The 15,959-nt window shown below is 60.8% G+C and overlaps 2 protein-coding genes across 4 annotated transcripts in view; both read right to left on the bottom strand.

Annotated features, from left to right (window-relative positions):
• NECAB2 (N-terminal EF-hand calcium binding protein 2) overlaps nucleotides 1–486 on the bottom strand; it is a 28,501-nt gene extending 28,015 nt beyond the window's left edge. Inside the window, exon 1 of the mRNA XM_049622389.1 lies at nucleotides 359–486. Within this exon, the coding sequence (XP_049478346.1) occupies nucleotides 359–486 (128 nt within the window). The remainder of the gene's footprint in view (nucleotides 1–358) is intronic.
• Nucleotides 487–1,492: 1,006 nt separating this feature from the next.
• Nucleotides 1,493–15,959, bottom strand: part of OSGIN1 (oxidative stress induced growth inhibitor 1) — a 32,152-nt gene continuing 17,685 nt past the window's right edge. The window contains exons 2-7 of one of the 3 annotated variants that reach the window (XM_049622492.1): nucleotides 14,611–14,709; nucleotides 8,178–8,282; nucleotides 6,730–6,866; nucleotides 5,744–5,935; nucleotides 5,386–5,477; nucleotides 1,493–2,790 (exon numbers count right to left, since the gene is read on the bottom strand). In XM_049622492.1, coding sequence (XP_049478449.1) covers nucleotides 1,842–2,790; nucleotides 5,386–5,477; nucleotides 5,744–5,935; nucleotides 6,730–6,866; nucleotides 8,178–8,244 — 1,437 coding nt within the window. In that variant the 5' untranslated portion in view covers nucleotides 8,245–8,282; nucleotides 14,611–14,709 and the 3' untranslated portion in view covers nucleotides 1,493–1,841. Of the gene's footprint in view, nucleotides 2,791–5,385; nucleotides 5,478–5,743; nucleotides 5,936–6,729; nucleotides 6,867–8,177; nucleotides 8,283–11,831; nucleotides 11,950–14,610; nucleotides 14,710–15,959 lie in introns of those variants that run through there. The other 2 variants (XM_049622490.1, XM_049622491.1) reach the window with 2 other exon arrangements.

The raw sequence follows: 15,959 nt of genomic DNA, 5'->3' as shown, positions 1-15,959 counted from the left end.
CCCTCCCGCGGCCCCGCGGCCGCGGCCACCGCGGGGACGGGCCGACACCGGGGGACTGGGCGGGGGGGGCGGGGGGGGGGGCGCCCCGCCCGGACCCCGAGCCACGTGCCTCGTGTCCACCGCCCCACCCCCTCTGCCCCCCACCCCCACCCCGGGAGCCGGGCGCGGCGGCCGAGGGCTACCCGCGGGGTCGCGGTGCTGGGCGCCGGACCCCAGCCCCGGCCACGGAAGGGACCGCCCGGTCGGCGCCGGGTTGGGGGAGGGGGGCGTCTGGCTGCGCGGCAGGGGGCGTCCCTGGGGGCTGTCCCCCCCGAAAGTCTCCCGCTGCCCCCCCTCCCGCAGGTTCCCCCCACCCCACCCGCGGCGCCTCCGCAAGGGCCGAAGCGCGGGTGTCCGGCGAGTCCGGAGCGCCCTCTGCTGGCTGAAGCTCCCGAGATCGGTGCCCAGGCGCTGGGCCTCCCCCAGCACTCCCGCGAGGGCCTGCATGCCTCCTCAACCGTCCCCCACCTCGTCGCACAGCGCCCAGACCAGTCTTTGCACCAGAACACTCTCTTCCCCTCACACCCCTATCCATCCATCCATCCATCCATCCATCCACCTGTCTTTCCATCCATCCATCCATCCATCCACCCACCCACCCACCCATCTATCCATCCATCCATCCATCATCCAGCCATCATCCAGCCATCATCCATCCATCCATCCATCCACCATCCATCTATCCATCCATCCATCATCCATCCATCTATCCATCCATCCATCCATCTATCCATCCATCCATCCATCCATCCATCTATCCAGCCATCCCTTCATCCTCAACGGGTCCAAAGGATGAGTTAAGGAGCATCCACTAGATCCTAGGCCCGTTGGAGGCACTGGGTTCCACTAGTGAGCAGAACAGACAGGGCTGGGGGGGGGTGGGGTGGTGTCCTTGGCCTCCTGCAACCTACACCCTGGTGGGCAGAGTCAGATACGGGAGCGATTCCACAGATAAACCAACCCCGAAAGCTGAACTGCCATGAAGAGGCAGAACCTTGGGCCGTGAACGGGGGACTATCCTGGTGGCTACGGAGGGGCTCTTGGCAGTGGAGGCTTCCTGGAGGAAGTGATGGGCTTAGGCTGAGAGAGTGGAAGGAAGAGGAGTCAGAGAGGAGGGAAAGTGTCCTGGGCGAGAGACCGGCCCCTGCAAAGGTCCTGTGGCAGGTGCAAGCACGGGAGCATGAGGGACTGAAAAGCGTGTGGCCGGGAGGGAGCGTGGGAGAAGGGCCGGGACTAGACTGGAGGGGTGGGCAGGGGCCGTGAAGGCCTCCCCGGCATACCATTTCCCCGCACACAGCCTCCCCCCGCTTCCCGCCCACAGCTGTACCCCCATGTGCGGGACCATCCCTTGTCACACAACTCCCCCGCCCGAGGATCTCCCACATGGCCCTGTGCCCCCCCCCCCAGACACCCAGCCCCCTCCCCACGCAACAGAATCCTCAAGACACGCGAGTGGAGGCAGGCACTGGGTTTAATTGGGACCTGATTCTGGAAGGAGCAAGGCCTGCAGTCCTCTTGGCTCTGTGCTCAGCCAGCCCTGGTGACCCCAGCTCGTACCAGCGGCTTTCACCCCAGATCCCAGCCTACGCCGGCCCGCGGCTTCTGTTCCCGGCCCGGGCACTGGTCTGCGCGCAGACTGCCTGGGTCCCCCACTCATCTTCATCGGGGAGGCCTGCTGCATGGGCTCGCGGCCCCTCTTTCTCCCGCCAGGGGAGGCCCCCTCCGCTCACTGGGGCGTCTAGCTGGGCTGTGTAATCTCCCTTCCTCTTTAGGGCCTGGGGACGAGGATGCCAGGCCGGGTGTTAGGGTGGCTTCCTGGCCTCCTTCCTCAGCAGGGAGCTGGCCACTGCCAGGGCCCCGCCCTGCACGAACCGCACGAAATTGTCCCCAGCCAGCGGCCCCACGGCGTACAGGCCCTCCTGGCGGGTGCTCTGGTAGGTGAAGGGGTCCACGTCGATGGGGTTCCTCTTGGCGCTCAGCGGCTGGTCGGGGTCCATGGCCAAGTCAGCGCCCGCCCCGGGGAGGAAGGAGAGGTCGGGGTGGGAGCCGATGAGGACCAGCACCAGGGCGACCCCGAAGACTTTCTGGAGGCCGTCGCGGTCCCGGAACACGGCCTGGCGGTCGGCCTTAAAGAGCAGCAGCCGGTGTTCGGGGAGGCTGAGGTAGCCCTCGTAGGGGCTGGGCGACAGGATGGACTGCTCCCGCATCATCTGGTGCACCTTGTGGTACTCGGGGTACAGCATCTTGGGCAGCTGGTTGAAGACCAGGCCGGGGTCGTCCACGGGCCGGCGGAAGGTGTGGATCACGGGGATGTTGCAGTGACGCGCGTAGAGGACCGCGTCGGCCGCCGACAGCCCCGCGCCCACGATGAGGACGGGGTCGGAGGCTGGGGTTACCGCGCCCGCCCTCACGGCCGCCTCCAGGGCCGCCAGCTCATAGTGGACGAAGGGCAGGGCCTCCCCGGGGATGCCCAGCCGCGCCGGGCTGTCCGACGTGCCCGTGGCCAGGACCACGTTGCGGGCGCACAGGGAGAAGGGCCGTCGGCTCCGGTCCTCGGTGGTCACGAAGCCGCTCACCTGGAAGAGGGGGCTGGGCTCCCGGCCCCCGGAGCCGCCGGACTCAGGCGTCCCCCACTCCACGGCCGTGACCACGGCGCCGGACACAAAGTTGCGACCCAGGTCCTTCTTGGTCACATAGTCCCTGTAGTAGTGAGCGATGTCCCCAGCCGTGGCCCGGCTGTTGCGAAGGCCTCTGAAGGGAAGGATTGGGGAAGCGGGGGTGTCAGAGGGCAGACTGGGGTGTGGGGGCCACAAAGGGGCCATCGGGGGGGGTGACCAGGCCGGCGGTGGGCCGTGGTGAGGGCCGGGGTGAGAGTGTGGCCACCAGAGTCAGGTGGCCTGGGTTCAAATCCCAGCTCTGCTGCCGGTGAGCTCTGTGCCTGAAGCCCTCCATGCGTCAGTGTCCTCATCTACACAGCGGGGAGGACGGTGGTGATGGTTCTAGTTCATGTGGTTGCAGAGAGGGTTAGAGGGTCATGTGACCAGAAGCTTTAGGAAACAACCTGACAGGTAGTTAAGTGACAGGTTAAGCCTCAGCCACTGTTATTACTCCCAAGGACTAAATAACGACCCACGTAAATACGGTGGGATTCCGGGGCGCCTGGGGGGGCTCAGTCGGTTGAGCGTCCGACTTCAGATGGGGTCACGATCTCGCGGTTTGTGGGTTCGAGCCCCGCGTCGGGCTCGGTGCTGATAGCTCGGAGCCTGGAGCCTGCTTTGGAGTCTGGGTCTCGGTGTCTCTCTGCCCCTCCCCCACTCACGCTCTGCCTCTCTTTCTCTCTCTCTCTCAAAAATAAATAAAGATTTAAAATGTTTAAAAAAAAATAACGGGAGGATTCCATGTCTATAAAGTTCAGAAACAGGGAAAACTGATCCACGGGGTGGGAGGGGAAGGAGAGGTCCCCCCCGGGCAGGAGGAAGGGGTCTGTGATAGGGACTGTCACCATACTGGGGACCAGGATGAGGAGGCCTTCGGGGGCAGGGAAGCTAGTTCCTGACTCTGGGCAGCTGAAATGCAGGTGTGTCCGCTTCGAGACATTTCCTCTGCCTGTGTGCCTTTGAGTTGCGCCCTTTCTGTAAGTAGGCTGTACTTCAGTAGACAATAACCGGGTAAAAAATAACCCGGGTACAGCACTGAGCACCATCCCCAGCACACACAGCCACAGGAGAGACTGTTTTATTGCAGCATTGTTACTCTTGTCGTCGCTGTTATCACCGCCCCTCCCAGGGCAATGACCGCAGGGCCGGGATCGAGGGTGGCTGAGGGACAGGCTTGCCATGATCTCAGCTCCTCTCTCCAGCGACCCGTGCGACCTCAGGGGAGCCAGCTTCCCCAAGTGTGGGCGTGTCGTTAAGGAGGTGCTCACTGCAGGAGAATCCTCTGTGACTCCCCCAACGGGACCGAGTGTGGCCTGAGCTCACGCCGTGTCCCCCGAGGCTGTGCCTCGTGGCCCAGCTCGCTAGCCTGCTTCTGAAACCGGAGCCCTGCCCTTCTCGGAGTCAAAATGGTTTCAAAGAATGGGCCTGAGGTGTTACCTCCAGGGTTCCTTCTAAGAAGGGCACGTGGGACAGAAGGCGAGCCCCGGGACCGGGCAGGGCTTAGGAACCGTGGCAGCAGCAGCCCAGGGGTAGGGAAGGCACCTGCTGTGGGTGTGGGCCGCCCCCCACCCCGCCTCAGCCCAGGGCCCCCGCTGTGAGTAGGAATAGTCACAGGAGTAGGCGGAGAAGTGCTGAATTGGGAATATTAGGCGGCCATGTAAAAGGCTGGTTACGAACACTGTCCTCACGGGGTGAAATCCTGAGGCCAGAGCGTTAAATTTAAAAGTAGAATATAAAAGGAGGGGCGCCTGGGAGGCTCAGCTGGTTAAGCGTCCGACTCTCGATCCCAGCTCAGGTCACGATCTCACGGTTTGTGAGCGCGAGCCTCGAGCCAGGCTCTGTGCTGACCGTGCAGTTCCCGCTTGGGAGTCTCTCTCTCTCTTTCCCTCTCTCTCTTCCCTTCCGCCACTCGTTCTCTCACTCTCTCTCAAAATAAATAAGAAAACATTAAAAAAAAAAAAAAAAAAAGAATAGTAGGCTATAAAAGGGCACGCCTACAATTACAACCTAAGTTCCCATCTGTCTGTTAACACGTCACGACGCTAGCCTGGGTGTCTTCCGACCAAATCTGCAGGGACACAAAGGCTTTGTGAAACGGGGTGGCTGGGTGGGAGACAAGAGGCCTGTGAGGGGCGGAGGGGACAGGGCGTCACCACCCGCGCGGCGACCCCCTCCGACCCCGAGGGCCTGGGCAACTTTCTGCCTCGCTCCCCAGGCAGGGCAGGGGCTGGGACTCGTCTGTTCGGGGAATGGGCTGTTCCCCCAGGATGGTCAGAAGCGTGCAGGGAGGTCACGACGGAGCAGGAAACAAGATGGACAGAACTACCCCCCCCCACCCCCACCCCCCCACCATGGGCTAGCGACAGGCAGGGGCGTGGGGGTGGGGGGAGCCTGGTCGGAGCCCCAGGGCAGGGCCAGCTGTCCCCCTCCCACAGGGGCTGGGATGCTGCCCGGGCCCCCCAGTCAGAGGCTTGTGGGCCAGGCGGGAGTACTGGGGGGGAGTCCTGGGGTGAGCCCAGCCCCGGGCGGCCCTCTCGCCACCGGGGCCTCAGTGTCCCGCCCCGGGCAGGAGGAAGGGCGGCCTTGGTGGCCCCGAGCCCCTTTCCCTCTGGCTCCTGGGCTCCGCATGGGGGCAGGCCTGGGTCACCCCGCCCTCCTCACCCTCCGGGGCTTTCCAGAACTGCCTCACCTCCGCTTCCTGCGTATCCACTCCTTGACCTGCAGGTCTGGGAGCCCCATCCACTGGCCTTGGCTAAGGGTCACCATGGAGCCTTCAATGGACTGTGGGCAAAAGGAGTCCTTTGGTCCAGGCCTCTCCTAGCCCCTAGCCCAGCAGGTCGGCAGGGGGTGGGAGGCCTTAGCTGGGGAGGGGGCAGAAAGGGCAGGTGGGGAGGGAGGCAGAGAGGCGGTGGGTAGAGCAGGAGGGGGAGGGAATAGGGAAAAGGCAGGAAATGGAAGAGTCCTAATCTTTGGGAGGAAATCTCTCCGACACTCCGGGTAGACTGAGCCCAGATCCCCCCCGCCCGCCTCTCCCGGCCCCCACTCACATGCCAGGTCCCCCCAGGCAGGTTCCGGCCTAGGACCATGTGGGGGATGGCTCGCTCCTTCTGGTGCTTCCAGGTAAGAACGGACTCCATGTTTCCCCCGAAGTCTGTGTCTGGGCGCAGGAGGGCGTCAAAGAGCAGGGCCACGGGGCTTTGGCACCGACCTTCGAGGCCTTCAGACAGGTAATCCAGGTCCTGGAGGGGGTGCACGGGTCAGAGGGGCCACTGGACCAAGGCTGCCCGGTTTTGTATTCCCACCCTAGTATCAGGGTGGCCAGACAAACCCGGAAAGTGCTGCCTCTCACTAGGAGATAAAGGCACGGCAGCATGTTAAAGGCTCTGGCAAGTCCTGCAGCCGAATTTCCCTGTAGTTTTACCAAACCCGAGCATCTCAGACTTCCTGGAGTAGGAACGTCTTCTCTGAGGAACCGGTGTCCTGTAGAAGGCATTTTGAAAGATGCCGATCTAGACCAAATGCCAGCTTGCTTCCTCATCCACCAGCTTGAGGGTGGGAGGGGCTAGGAGGAGGGGAAAATGCTGGGAGGAGGTGGCCAGCCAGCGGCCTTCTGGAAGGCCAGGGACGTGGATGGAGGATTGGTGAGCTCCCTGGGGCAGGGGCTAGTGAAATGAACTACCCAGGGCGGGATTTCTCAACTGTGCGGGGCCGGCTCGCGCTCTGTGGCGGGAGCGTGTAGGGTAACCGCCGTTGTGACAACCGACGTTGTCCCCGGGGATGGCCGAGGGGGCCCTGGAGAGCAGGATCGTCCCCCGGTTTACACCCGCTGGTCTAGGGGACGTAAGGGAAGCTGGTGTCGCAGCTGCCGATCGCGAAAGACGGCTCTGGTTCCTGGCACGATTTCCACGCCGGCCCCTGCGGCCGCTCGCCTTCCTCACGTGGTCTTGTGGTCTAACCACCGCGTATTTTTGTTCTTGCCCTGCTTCCCCAGGGTGTGCGTGCCCCCTGCCCCATCCCCAGAGCTCTGGCCCACCTGGTCCAGGAGGGAGACCCCCGGCGCCTCGGCGAGCTTCCTCTGCAGCAGCGGGTGCGGGTGGACGGCATCTGGCCTCACGTAGGGGGTGTAGCCGGACAGCAGGTAGGACAGGCAGATGCCTGAGGGGCCGTTGCCTGAGGAGACAGGGTGGGGTCAGAGGTACCGAGGGCTTTGGTCTTGAGCTGACTTGTCAATCGATTGGCTTTTCGTTCGTAAAAACAGAACGTCTATTCCGCCGTTAGCCGAGCCGGCCACTGTGCGTAACAATGGCCAGTGACTGAAGCACTGAACGATCGTCGAGAGCCTACTACGTGCCGGGCGCTGTACTCTTGTACTACTCTCACGACAATCGCTGGCATTTATCGAGCACTTGCGATGTGTCAAGGGATTTTAACAACCGAATAATAGGAAACTGACGGATCCCCCCCGCCGGACCGGGCCCCGCACGAGGCCCTGTCGTGCGTGCCTCGGCCCCCATTCTCTCCCGATAACATTCGTGGGTGCATGCTACCCTTTCCCCCTTTTCATCCCGGGAGGGAGCGGGAGCTCAGAGAGGTTGAGTAACTTGCTTGTGGTCACACAGCAACGTGACGGAGATTCTAAGACCACTAAGAACTAGTCCCGTTAGCCCAGAGCTGACCGTCTGGGATGTCACATAGACGAGTAAAATATTAGAGCACAGATTGTCCCGTGCTCTGCAGGGGTGAGAGCAGGGGCGCAGAGGAGGGGTGCGGAGCCACCTGTGGGGGTCTCTGCTCCCCGGGCCTGAATGACTCACACCGCCTGTGCGTGGCACTTCTTGGGCATTTAACCTCGTGACATCGTTTCTTATCGGTCTTTCCCCTCCTCCTTATCTTGTGCTGCTGAGAAGATTACTCGTGTGTGGAATTAGGACAAACCGTATGAAATCGCTGACTTTCAACTCTTTTTGATTTACAGAAATGGCCATTTCGGATCTCGGCTCGCACGGGGGAGGGGCCGCCCGTCTCCCACTGGGCAGCCCTGAGGCAGGAACCACATGCTTCAGCCGTAACCCCTCATGCGGGCACCTAGCACAGGGCCAGGCGCAGGGACTGTCGTGGGCTTAGGACCAGGCCTCCCCCCTGCACCCCCCTCCTCCGCTCTAGCCGGGCAACCTCAGTGATGGTTCTGCTCTGGCCCCCTGGGTTCCTGGAGGGATTACAGGGAACGGGAACGGCATTTTATAAGCTGCTGGGCACCTCATCAGGCACACCGTGAATGCTCCGTGGCCAATTTTTTTTTTCCATTTAACTTTTATTTTTTTTAAATATGAAATTTATTGTCAAATCGGTTTCCATACAACTCAGTGGCCGATTTTAAAGGCAACGGTGGTAAAGAAAGGCCAGGCCTGGGCTTGCCTGGCTCCTGACCTTCCACTCTAGGGGCTCAGCGTGTCCCCTCCCCCTGCCCCGGGCAGCACTCACCGATGATGAGGACTGGGAGGGGCTCCGAACGGTCGGTGCCAAGGTGGTCCCTCCTGCGGCTGTTCATGGCTGGGGCTGGTGGGGGGCTGGGAGCCGGCAGCTGATCTGGGGGAGAGGAAGGGCCACTCGGTGAGCCTTGGGTGTCATGCAGGCACTTCCCAGCTACGGGGTATTGTCCTTTGGCCCTCAGGGTCAAGTCCAAGATCCTCCCTGAGGCCAGTCAAGATGCCGCTCCCCTGCTCCTTCTCCCCTCCTCACACCTGCTCCGTTCCAAACAGTCCCCTCTCCCGACCCGGTCACTTCCACATCTGAGCTGCACCCCACTCGCCCCATCTCATCGGCGGGCAGTGACAACACCCAAAGCTTCCCGTCCACCTTCTGCAAGGCCTCTTCTTCTCAACCCAGGGGCAAGCCCTGGCCGACAACGTGGTGACAGCCACCGCCCCCACCCCGGTCCAGCCCTCAGGTCTCTGAGCAGCCAGTGGACTTTGGAGCCATCACCCGGCCCTAGCACGGCGCTTCCTAGCTGGTGACCAGGGGCCCATTCCCGGACCTCTCTGGGTCAGGCTCCTCGTCTATAAAGTGGGAGTAGCAGTCTCCACCCGGTAGGGCTGTTGGGGGACACAGTGAGGTGACGGCCGTGAAGCACCGGCTGGAGCAAAATGTGCTGCCAAGAAAGGACCAGGGCTCACTGCCTGCTCCAGGGGGCTCGGTTGGAACAGGTGGGCTTGTGGAGAATTGCCCCCCCCCCCGCCCCTGCCCTGGGGAACTAGGTTTGGAGAAAAGTCTTCCAAGCTGGCTGGTCTCTGGAGCACCAGCGCCCCCTGCTGGCCGCAGGCCCGCATCGCTCACAGCGACGCAGACCCCGTTCTTGACGCTGCAGGTGCAGAGGAGGCTCCAGACTCCCCTTCTCCCTCTACGTCCCCCAAACCCAGCTAAGAGGGGCCCCCGGGCTCGCCCACTGTCCACACCCTGCCTTCCTGAGGGCCCCAAGGCAGCACCCACACGAGTGCGTCAGGAATGGGTGGCCGTTAGCACCGGCCTAGCTCCTTCCCGTGTTCTGCTCATACGGCCCCACGCAGAAAGCTCTGTCAGTTATGATCCCATTTCACAGATGCGTAAACTGGAGCCCAGAGGGGACGCACAGGTCGCTCAGTGCCACAAAACTGCCTCTTAAACCCAGGGCTAACTGGTACCAGGCTTTGCCCGGGTGCACCATGCGTGACCCCGGCCAGCCCCAGGGAGACCCGGGGCTTGTCACAGGGTCACACACACGTACAAAGTGAGTGGGTGGTCATATGGCCCCAGGGAGGGGGGCCCAGGGTCACTGCCATCAGAATTCTCCCGGAGAAGGCGGAAATCTGGATTTCTACGTGCATTCTCTGATTTGGAAAAGCGGGCGACTAATTCACACTCGTCCAAAAAACCGTGAATAGCCGACAGAATGTGACAGAGCCAGGATACGACTTCTGATGCGTGCACAGTGACAGAAACAGCAGCCCCCACTCCCAGGCAGGCCCTGAGAGGTGAGCCGTGTCACCTCCACCTGGCAGGAAAAGGGAGGCTAGAGGTTAAAGGATGTCTCCGGAGTCAATGGCAGGAAGGGGCACCTCAGGGGGCACGTCAGGGACTCCCTCCTCGGTGCTCTCGGGCCCCCTGAAAACAGCCTTCCATGCCGCTGCTGGGCCCAGGGGAGAGGACTTGGGGGTGACCCCCCCCCCCCCCCCCCTAACAAGAACGACACAAAAGGCTAACACTTCTGGACTTCTATGGAGCTGGCTAGGTACCAAGCATGTTCTAAACACTTTATCCACATTAATTTGATTCTTATTTAATTAGCAGCATGCACTGTCATACGTACTCTTAGGCTCGCTCCCATATTACAGATAGTCAAGCTGAGGCCAGCGAGCCCTTCTCCAGAGTGGAGTGTGACGGGGGCCATTCCCAGCCGGGCTCATCCTTCTGCCCTGTCCCCACTGCTGGTGGGGAGGGAGGCCACGGGTCCACGTTCCCAGCTGGCAGGGAGCAGTGTCTCACTAACCGCTGGGCACTGGGTGAGCCTGGTGGCCCTGGGGAACAGGATTGTAGCTCCCAGAACACTTTCTCCCGGAACCGCCAAACAGCCCCAGGGCCCCACCCCTCCTCATGACTGTCCCCAGGAACAACAGGGACCCAGGTGATGTCCTTGCTGAAAGCTGTGCCTTAGCAACTTTCATTCTCATGCAAACCCACTTCACTGATGTGAAAACTGAGGCTCAGGGAGGTGAGGCCATGCCCCTGAGGTCACAGAGCCAGTGGGTGATAGAATGAGGGTTTGGCACCCGTGGTTTGGGTTCACCTAGACCCTCCACAACCCCCCGAAACGAGCACGCAACCTGTTCCCAGGGACCCGAGCCCACCCTGGGCATGCCCGTCCCCTCTCTTGTCCCTTGAGCGTCCCCACCCCCAGTGAAGAGGGGCACTCCCCGAGCCCTCGTTTGCCCTCTTCTTGTGCTTCCCGGAAGGTGGAGGAACCCAGTTACCACCAGGGCTCTTGGGATCCGAGTCCAGGCCTCCCAGCGGCCTCTGGATGCCACCCATGTGAGGTCACGACCCAGGGGACACTCCTGTGCAGCGTCCCAAGGTCCTGAGCAGCCAAAAGCTCTCATGACCTTGGAAGAAGGCACACACTGCCTACTGACAGCAGGCGACCTGAAACCACACCCATCCCAGTTACGCTTTTTAGTGCTGTGGTGTTGGCATGGCCACCTTTTTAATGTTAACTTTTTCTTTGAGTGCCCCCCCCCACCCCCCCGCCCGGCCCGCGCTGCCTGGACAGCAAAAAAGCTCCCATGAAAGACTGACTCTAACTCCCAGAAGCAAATCGGCATCAAAGGAATGGAAATAATGGCATCTGTAAATGATGTTTCTTTGAAGTTTGTAGCACCGGCACTTTCCGGGGGAGGAAGGCTTAAAACTGTTCGGAGACACTGAGGCACCAGTTCGGCCGCACTTACTGGGCACCTCCGGAGGCCCTTTGCTCATTTGACTTTGATGACGCCCCCCACCCCGGGGCACAGAGGCGCCGTCTTGCCTGGGGAATGTCCGAGATGATGGCCTCGAGTGCGAGGCCTGCCCGTGGATAACCGGGGAAAAGACTGCACGATGACAGTTGCCACCAAGAAAGTGACACGAGGCTGCGGGGCAGGGTGAAGGTGAGGGGGGTCCCTCGACACAAGGGCCACTTGCCGGCAGCCTGGGCACACCCCCTGCACCCCCTCCCTTTGGAGCCTCCCCCTCCTGAGCCCCAGGAGTTCAGAGGCTCCCAGACCCCTGGTTCTCAGCACCCCAACCTTCTGTCAGACGCCAAGTGCTGGGGACCCCCCGGGGCGGCCCGGAAGGCCGGGAGAAGCACCCAGCCCAGCAGCCTGGCTGCAGGACCCAGGGGCCTCGCCGGGCAGCGCGCCGGGCTGACCACGCCTCTTTCCTGCCAAGAGCAGCATCACGTGGACTGGCGACAGCGGCGGCGGGGACGGAGGGTGCCAGGCACCTGGAGATGGTCATGGCCCGCAGGGGCGGAGGAGGAACCCGGCGGCGGCCCGAAGAGCTCCTTAGTGGGGCCTGCCGGCCCCCCTGCCCAGCCGCGCCCCTGCCTCCCGCCCCCAGGCCACTCACCTGACCCGCAGGCGTTGCAGGGAACCCGGGGAGCCTGATCTGGCGGGCGCCTGGAGGGCCGGGGTCACAGAGCCACCGGGGAGCAGGCTGCCTTTGCCCCGTGGGGACCCGACCGAGCAGGCTGTGCGAGTCAGGGAGGCGAGGGTATTTCACGGGCTGGGAGGAGGCGGGCGGGCGGGGCGGGGCCAGGAAAATCACTTTCATAAGCGTGAGTCAGCAGGGGCCCCTGGATGAATGAACTTGCACTAGACCCAGGACCGGCCTTAAAGGGCCCCCACCGGCCAGGGCGCGGGGGTGGGGGTGGGGGTGGCCAGGCTGGCCCCCACCCCTGGGGCTCAGTCAGTAAACGGAGGCCCCAAGGGACCCCCAACCGAGCCAGCCTGGCCTTTTCTCTTAGGGAGGGAAGACAGCCTTCCCAAAATTGGAGGTGGCCCTTGTGTTGGGAGTGGAGAAAGCCACACACCCTGCTTGCACTTGGTGGCCCCCCCCCCCCCACCCGCCGCCGGCTGTTCTCCACTCCACCTCACCCGACCCAGTGACCAACCTCCTGACATCAGCCTGCCCAGGGTGAGACCCCGGGCTCTGCCATTTCCTGGGCGAGCTGCCTCAGCTTCCTCATCCCAGAAACGGGGCTGGCTAACAGGCTTTCCCCCCTGGGCTGGGTGTGGTATGTAAGCGATGTCACCCTTGGCTCCCTAGTTCAAGTCCCCCTTTCTTCCTTATTCTTTCTCTGCACGCCTTACCGTTTGCTGACCCTTACTATTATTTCATCGTCTGTCTCCCCAGACCAGGAGGTGGGTCCTGCGTGGGCAGGGGAGTGTTTCCGTGTCTGCTTTATCCCGAATCTAGAATGCTGCTCTGCACACAGTAGGCGCTCAAGAAGGAAGGAGGGAGGGAGGGAGGGAGGGTTGGGACACTATTTGGCCCACAGACCTCAGTGCACATTAGCTGTGATTTTCATTATTGACGTGAATGCCGCCCCCTCATCCTTTCCTGGCCGGAGGGGCCTGTGGCAGGCAAGGGGGAACTCGCCTTGCGTGCAAAATTTAAGGGTGCACTGAGAACACTCAGTGATGAAGAAAATAGTATTTTAGTGCAAGGTTTTTTGGAAAATCAAACCTAGGGGCGCCTGGCTGGTCCAGTCGGAGGAGCGTGCGACTCTTGACCTTGGGGTCGTGAGTTCGAGACCCACATTGTGTGTAAAGGTTACTTTAAAAAAATAAATAAACCTAAAAAATCAAAAAACAATGCCAAAAGTGAAGGATACACAAAAGATTACAATTTCAAAACCAAACAGGATCTGTAACCGTGCCGAGCCATATTGGAGCCTGAGCACAAAGAAAAATCAGAATACTGATGCTGTCTTCATTTAAAACCTTGCTATGTTTCTTCATCTTGGATTTTTGGCGTTACTCTTGATTTTTAAAAATACTGCAGGAACACAAGACCCGTGGGTCTTGATCATGGAATGCTTTGGTGCCCCTTATAGTTTGTGCCCGAGGTGATGTCTCTCTCCTGGTCCTGGTGGCCACAGGGGCTGGTGCTGGGGTTCGCACAGCACAGGGTATGCACAGGGAGGTGAGGTGGGGGGACGAGGAGGGCGGGGACCAGGTCAGATTGTGAGGCTCTACTGGGGACAGAGTGTGGTATCCCACCAACGAAAGACAACCTCTGAGGATACAGAGTCCCGCTGAGACCGGCAGGGACAGATGGACCGACAGAAGCCACGGAGTGGGGGGAGGAGAGGATGGGGGAGAGGGAGGGAGGGGAGCTGGCAGGGGGGGGGGTGGAGGCGGGGGGGGGGTGGGGGGTTTGGGGGGCAGTGCGAAGAGCAGGCTGAGAAGGGAGACCCTGGGCTCAGGGAGGAGATTAGGGGTCATGAGCTGGGAAGGCGGCCCCAAAGGCTACGCCTGAGGGGAGCCCCTGCCTCCGGCCTGCGCTCTCCTCCTTGGGGGCTCCTGGGTATGTGCCCTGTGCCCGGGACCCCACTCTCAGAAGGGCCCTGGGCTTGCTTTAAAGCTCTGCTGTCGCCACTTTAAAATCCTTATTAGGGGCGCCTGGGTGGCCCAGTCGGTTGAGCATCCGACTTCAGCTCAGGTGATGATCTCGTGGTTCACGGGTTCGAGCCCCGCTGACAGCTCGGAGCCTGGAGCCTGCTTCACGGATTCTGCCTCCCTCTCTCTCTGCCCCTCCCTGGCTCGTATTCCGTCTCTCTCTCTCTCAAAAATAAATAAAACATGAAAAAGTAATAATAAAAAATAAAGTTCTTGTGAATTTTTGAATGAGGGGTCCCTCATTCTCCCAATTTGCACCGGGCCCCACAGATCGCATGATGGGCCAGACTGGGCTGCACCGAGTATGGCCTGCTGGGTGCTGGGCTTGGGCGCAGCCCCCCGGGGCTGGGTGATTTCTGCTAAGGCACTGCCCCCCTGGATCCTCGCTTTGCCCACGGGAAAATGGCACCCACAGTCCCGGGCCCCTGAGCAGCAGTGCTCCGCGGGGTCCTATATGACACGGTACAAAGCAGGTTGGTGGGGGGGGGGGGTCAGCGGGAAACCCACTGCTCTGGGCTGCGGCTCCCTGGGTGGCTTCTAGCCCCTTGTAGGTGTGCTGTGTGACCTTGGCTGTGGCCTCCCTCTCTGGGCCGTGGCTGTTTCCAACGGCTGTGGCCGTTCCAGCCGTGGTCTTGTTTCTAACGCTCCCTGACACTCTGAACGGGCACCGTCCACGCACCAGGAGCCCAGGGACAGCCTGGGGAGTGTGGCTTCCACAGACATACCTCTGCTGCAGGCTGTATCTTTGCCCAGCCGCCACGTCGTCTCCACCTCCCCATCCCAGGGCTCTGGTCTGGAACTTCCAGTGTGTTTGGATGTGTAAACTGAGGCAGAGAGAGACACCCCGGGTCAGAGGTTCCCACTTGGAGCGTCTCAGCCCACGTGGGGCAAGAATGAGGTTCGGGGTCCAGAAAGGAAAGCCTGGGAAGGAGGTGGGCACCCGGGTCCCCCATCTCTGGGTCTGGCCTGTCCTTCCTCCTGACCTGCCTCGTGGCCCCCGCTAGCCCTGATCCCTTTTCCGGATTTTGAAAATCTGCTGATACAGAGAATTGTGGGCGAGATGTGGACTTTCTTCCCCGTCGCCTGTTTATCTGCCAGGAGATTGTGGGAAATAGAATGTGTTGACTTGCTTCTAAAAAGCTTGGCCAAGACATAGATAAATGTCACGGGTGACAAGGGGACGGTGGCTGGGGACCATGGAGAGGGAAGGCAGGTCTGTGGAGGTTGACTCTGGGTGACTGGCTCTCTTGGGACTCCACTGGGTGCCCCGACCCCTCCACACCTGCCCCGTCCCCTTCAGCATCTGGAATATGAGCGCCTAGATCCAGATGTGCTGAAACGAAGGTTGCAAGACGTAGCAAACACAAATACAGGCCCTCAGGCAACCGAACTGCAGATAAGATACAAGCTATGAGTGTAAATACATTCCATGCAATATTTAGGATGCACTTAGACGAAACAATTTTTTTTTCATTGTTTATCTGAAATTCAGTTAATTTCAGCCTCTATTTTATTTGGCAAATCTAGCCGTAAGCATAAAGTACACTAGGTTTTGAATAGTACAATAAAAAAAAAAAAAAAGGAAGGGAAAATGTCTCAATCATTTTTATATGGGTTACATGGTAAAATGAGAATATTTTAGACATCTTGGGTTAAATAAGACAAAGCATTAAAATAGTGTTCACCTGTTTCTTTTTACGTGATTAGCGTGGCATCTGGAAAAGCATATGCATGTGGCCCTTTTTAGGCTTTTACTGGACATTGGCACCTGCTGCTGGCTGGTCAAGCAAACCGGGACATTCCTGGATTTAGCAGCGAAAGTCCCGCCGTGTTCCAGGAACACTCTCAGTCCTTGAGGAATCACACCCATCGGGCGTCCGCAGTGCAGCAAGCAGCCGGACAGGGTGACTTGGGAGAGGCGTTTCCCTTCTGAGCCTCAGTTCTCCCATCTGGGCACTGGCCTTGCAAGGTGGTGACAGCAGAGGGAGGGGCCCAGCAGTAAGAAGGAGCTCAGACACAGGAGCCCCCCCGCTCCCCCGGGCCTCCCCCAAGCTCCCTGCAGGTGCTTGGGTGC

This window comes from Panthera uncia (assembly GCF_023721935.1).
Source record: "Panthera uncia isolate 11264 chromosome E2 unlocalized genomic scaffold, Puncia_PCG_1.0 HiC_scaffold_20, whole genome shotgun sequence".
NCBI classification, from domain to species: domain Eukaryota; kingdom Metazoa; phylum Chordata; class Mammalia; order Carnivora; family Felidae; genus Panthera; species Panthera uncia.
The sequence above is the reverse complement of the archived record's forward strand: the minus strand, read 5'-3'. Positions and strand labels throughout refer to the sequence as shown.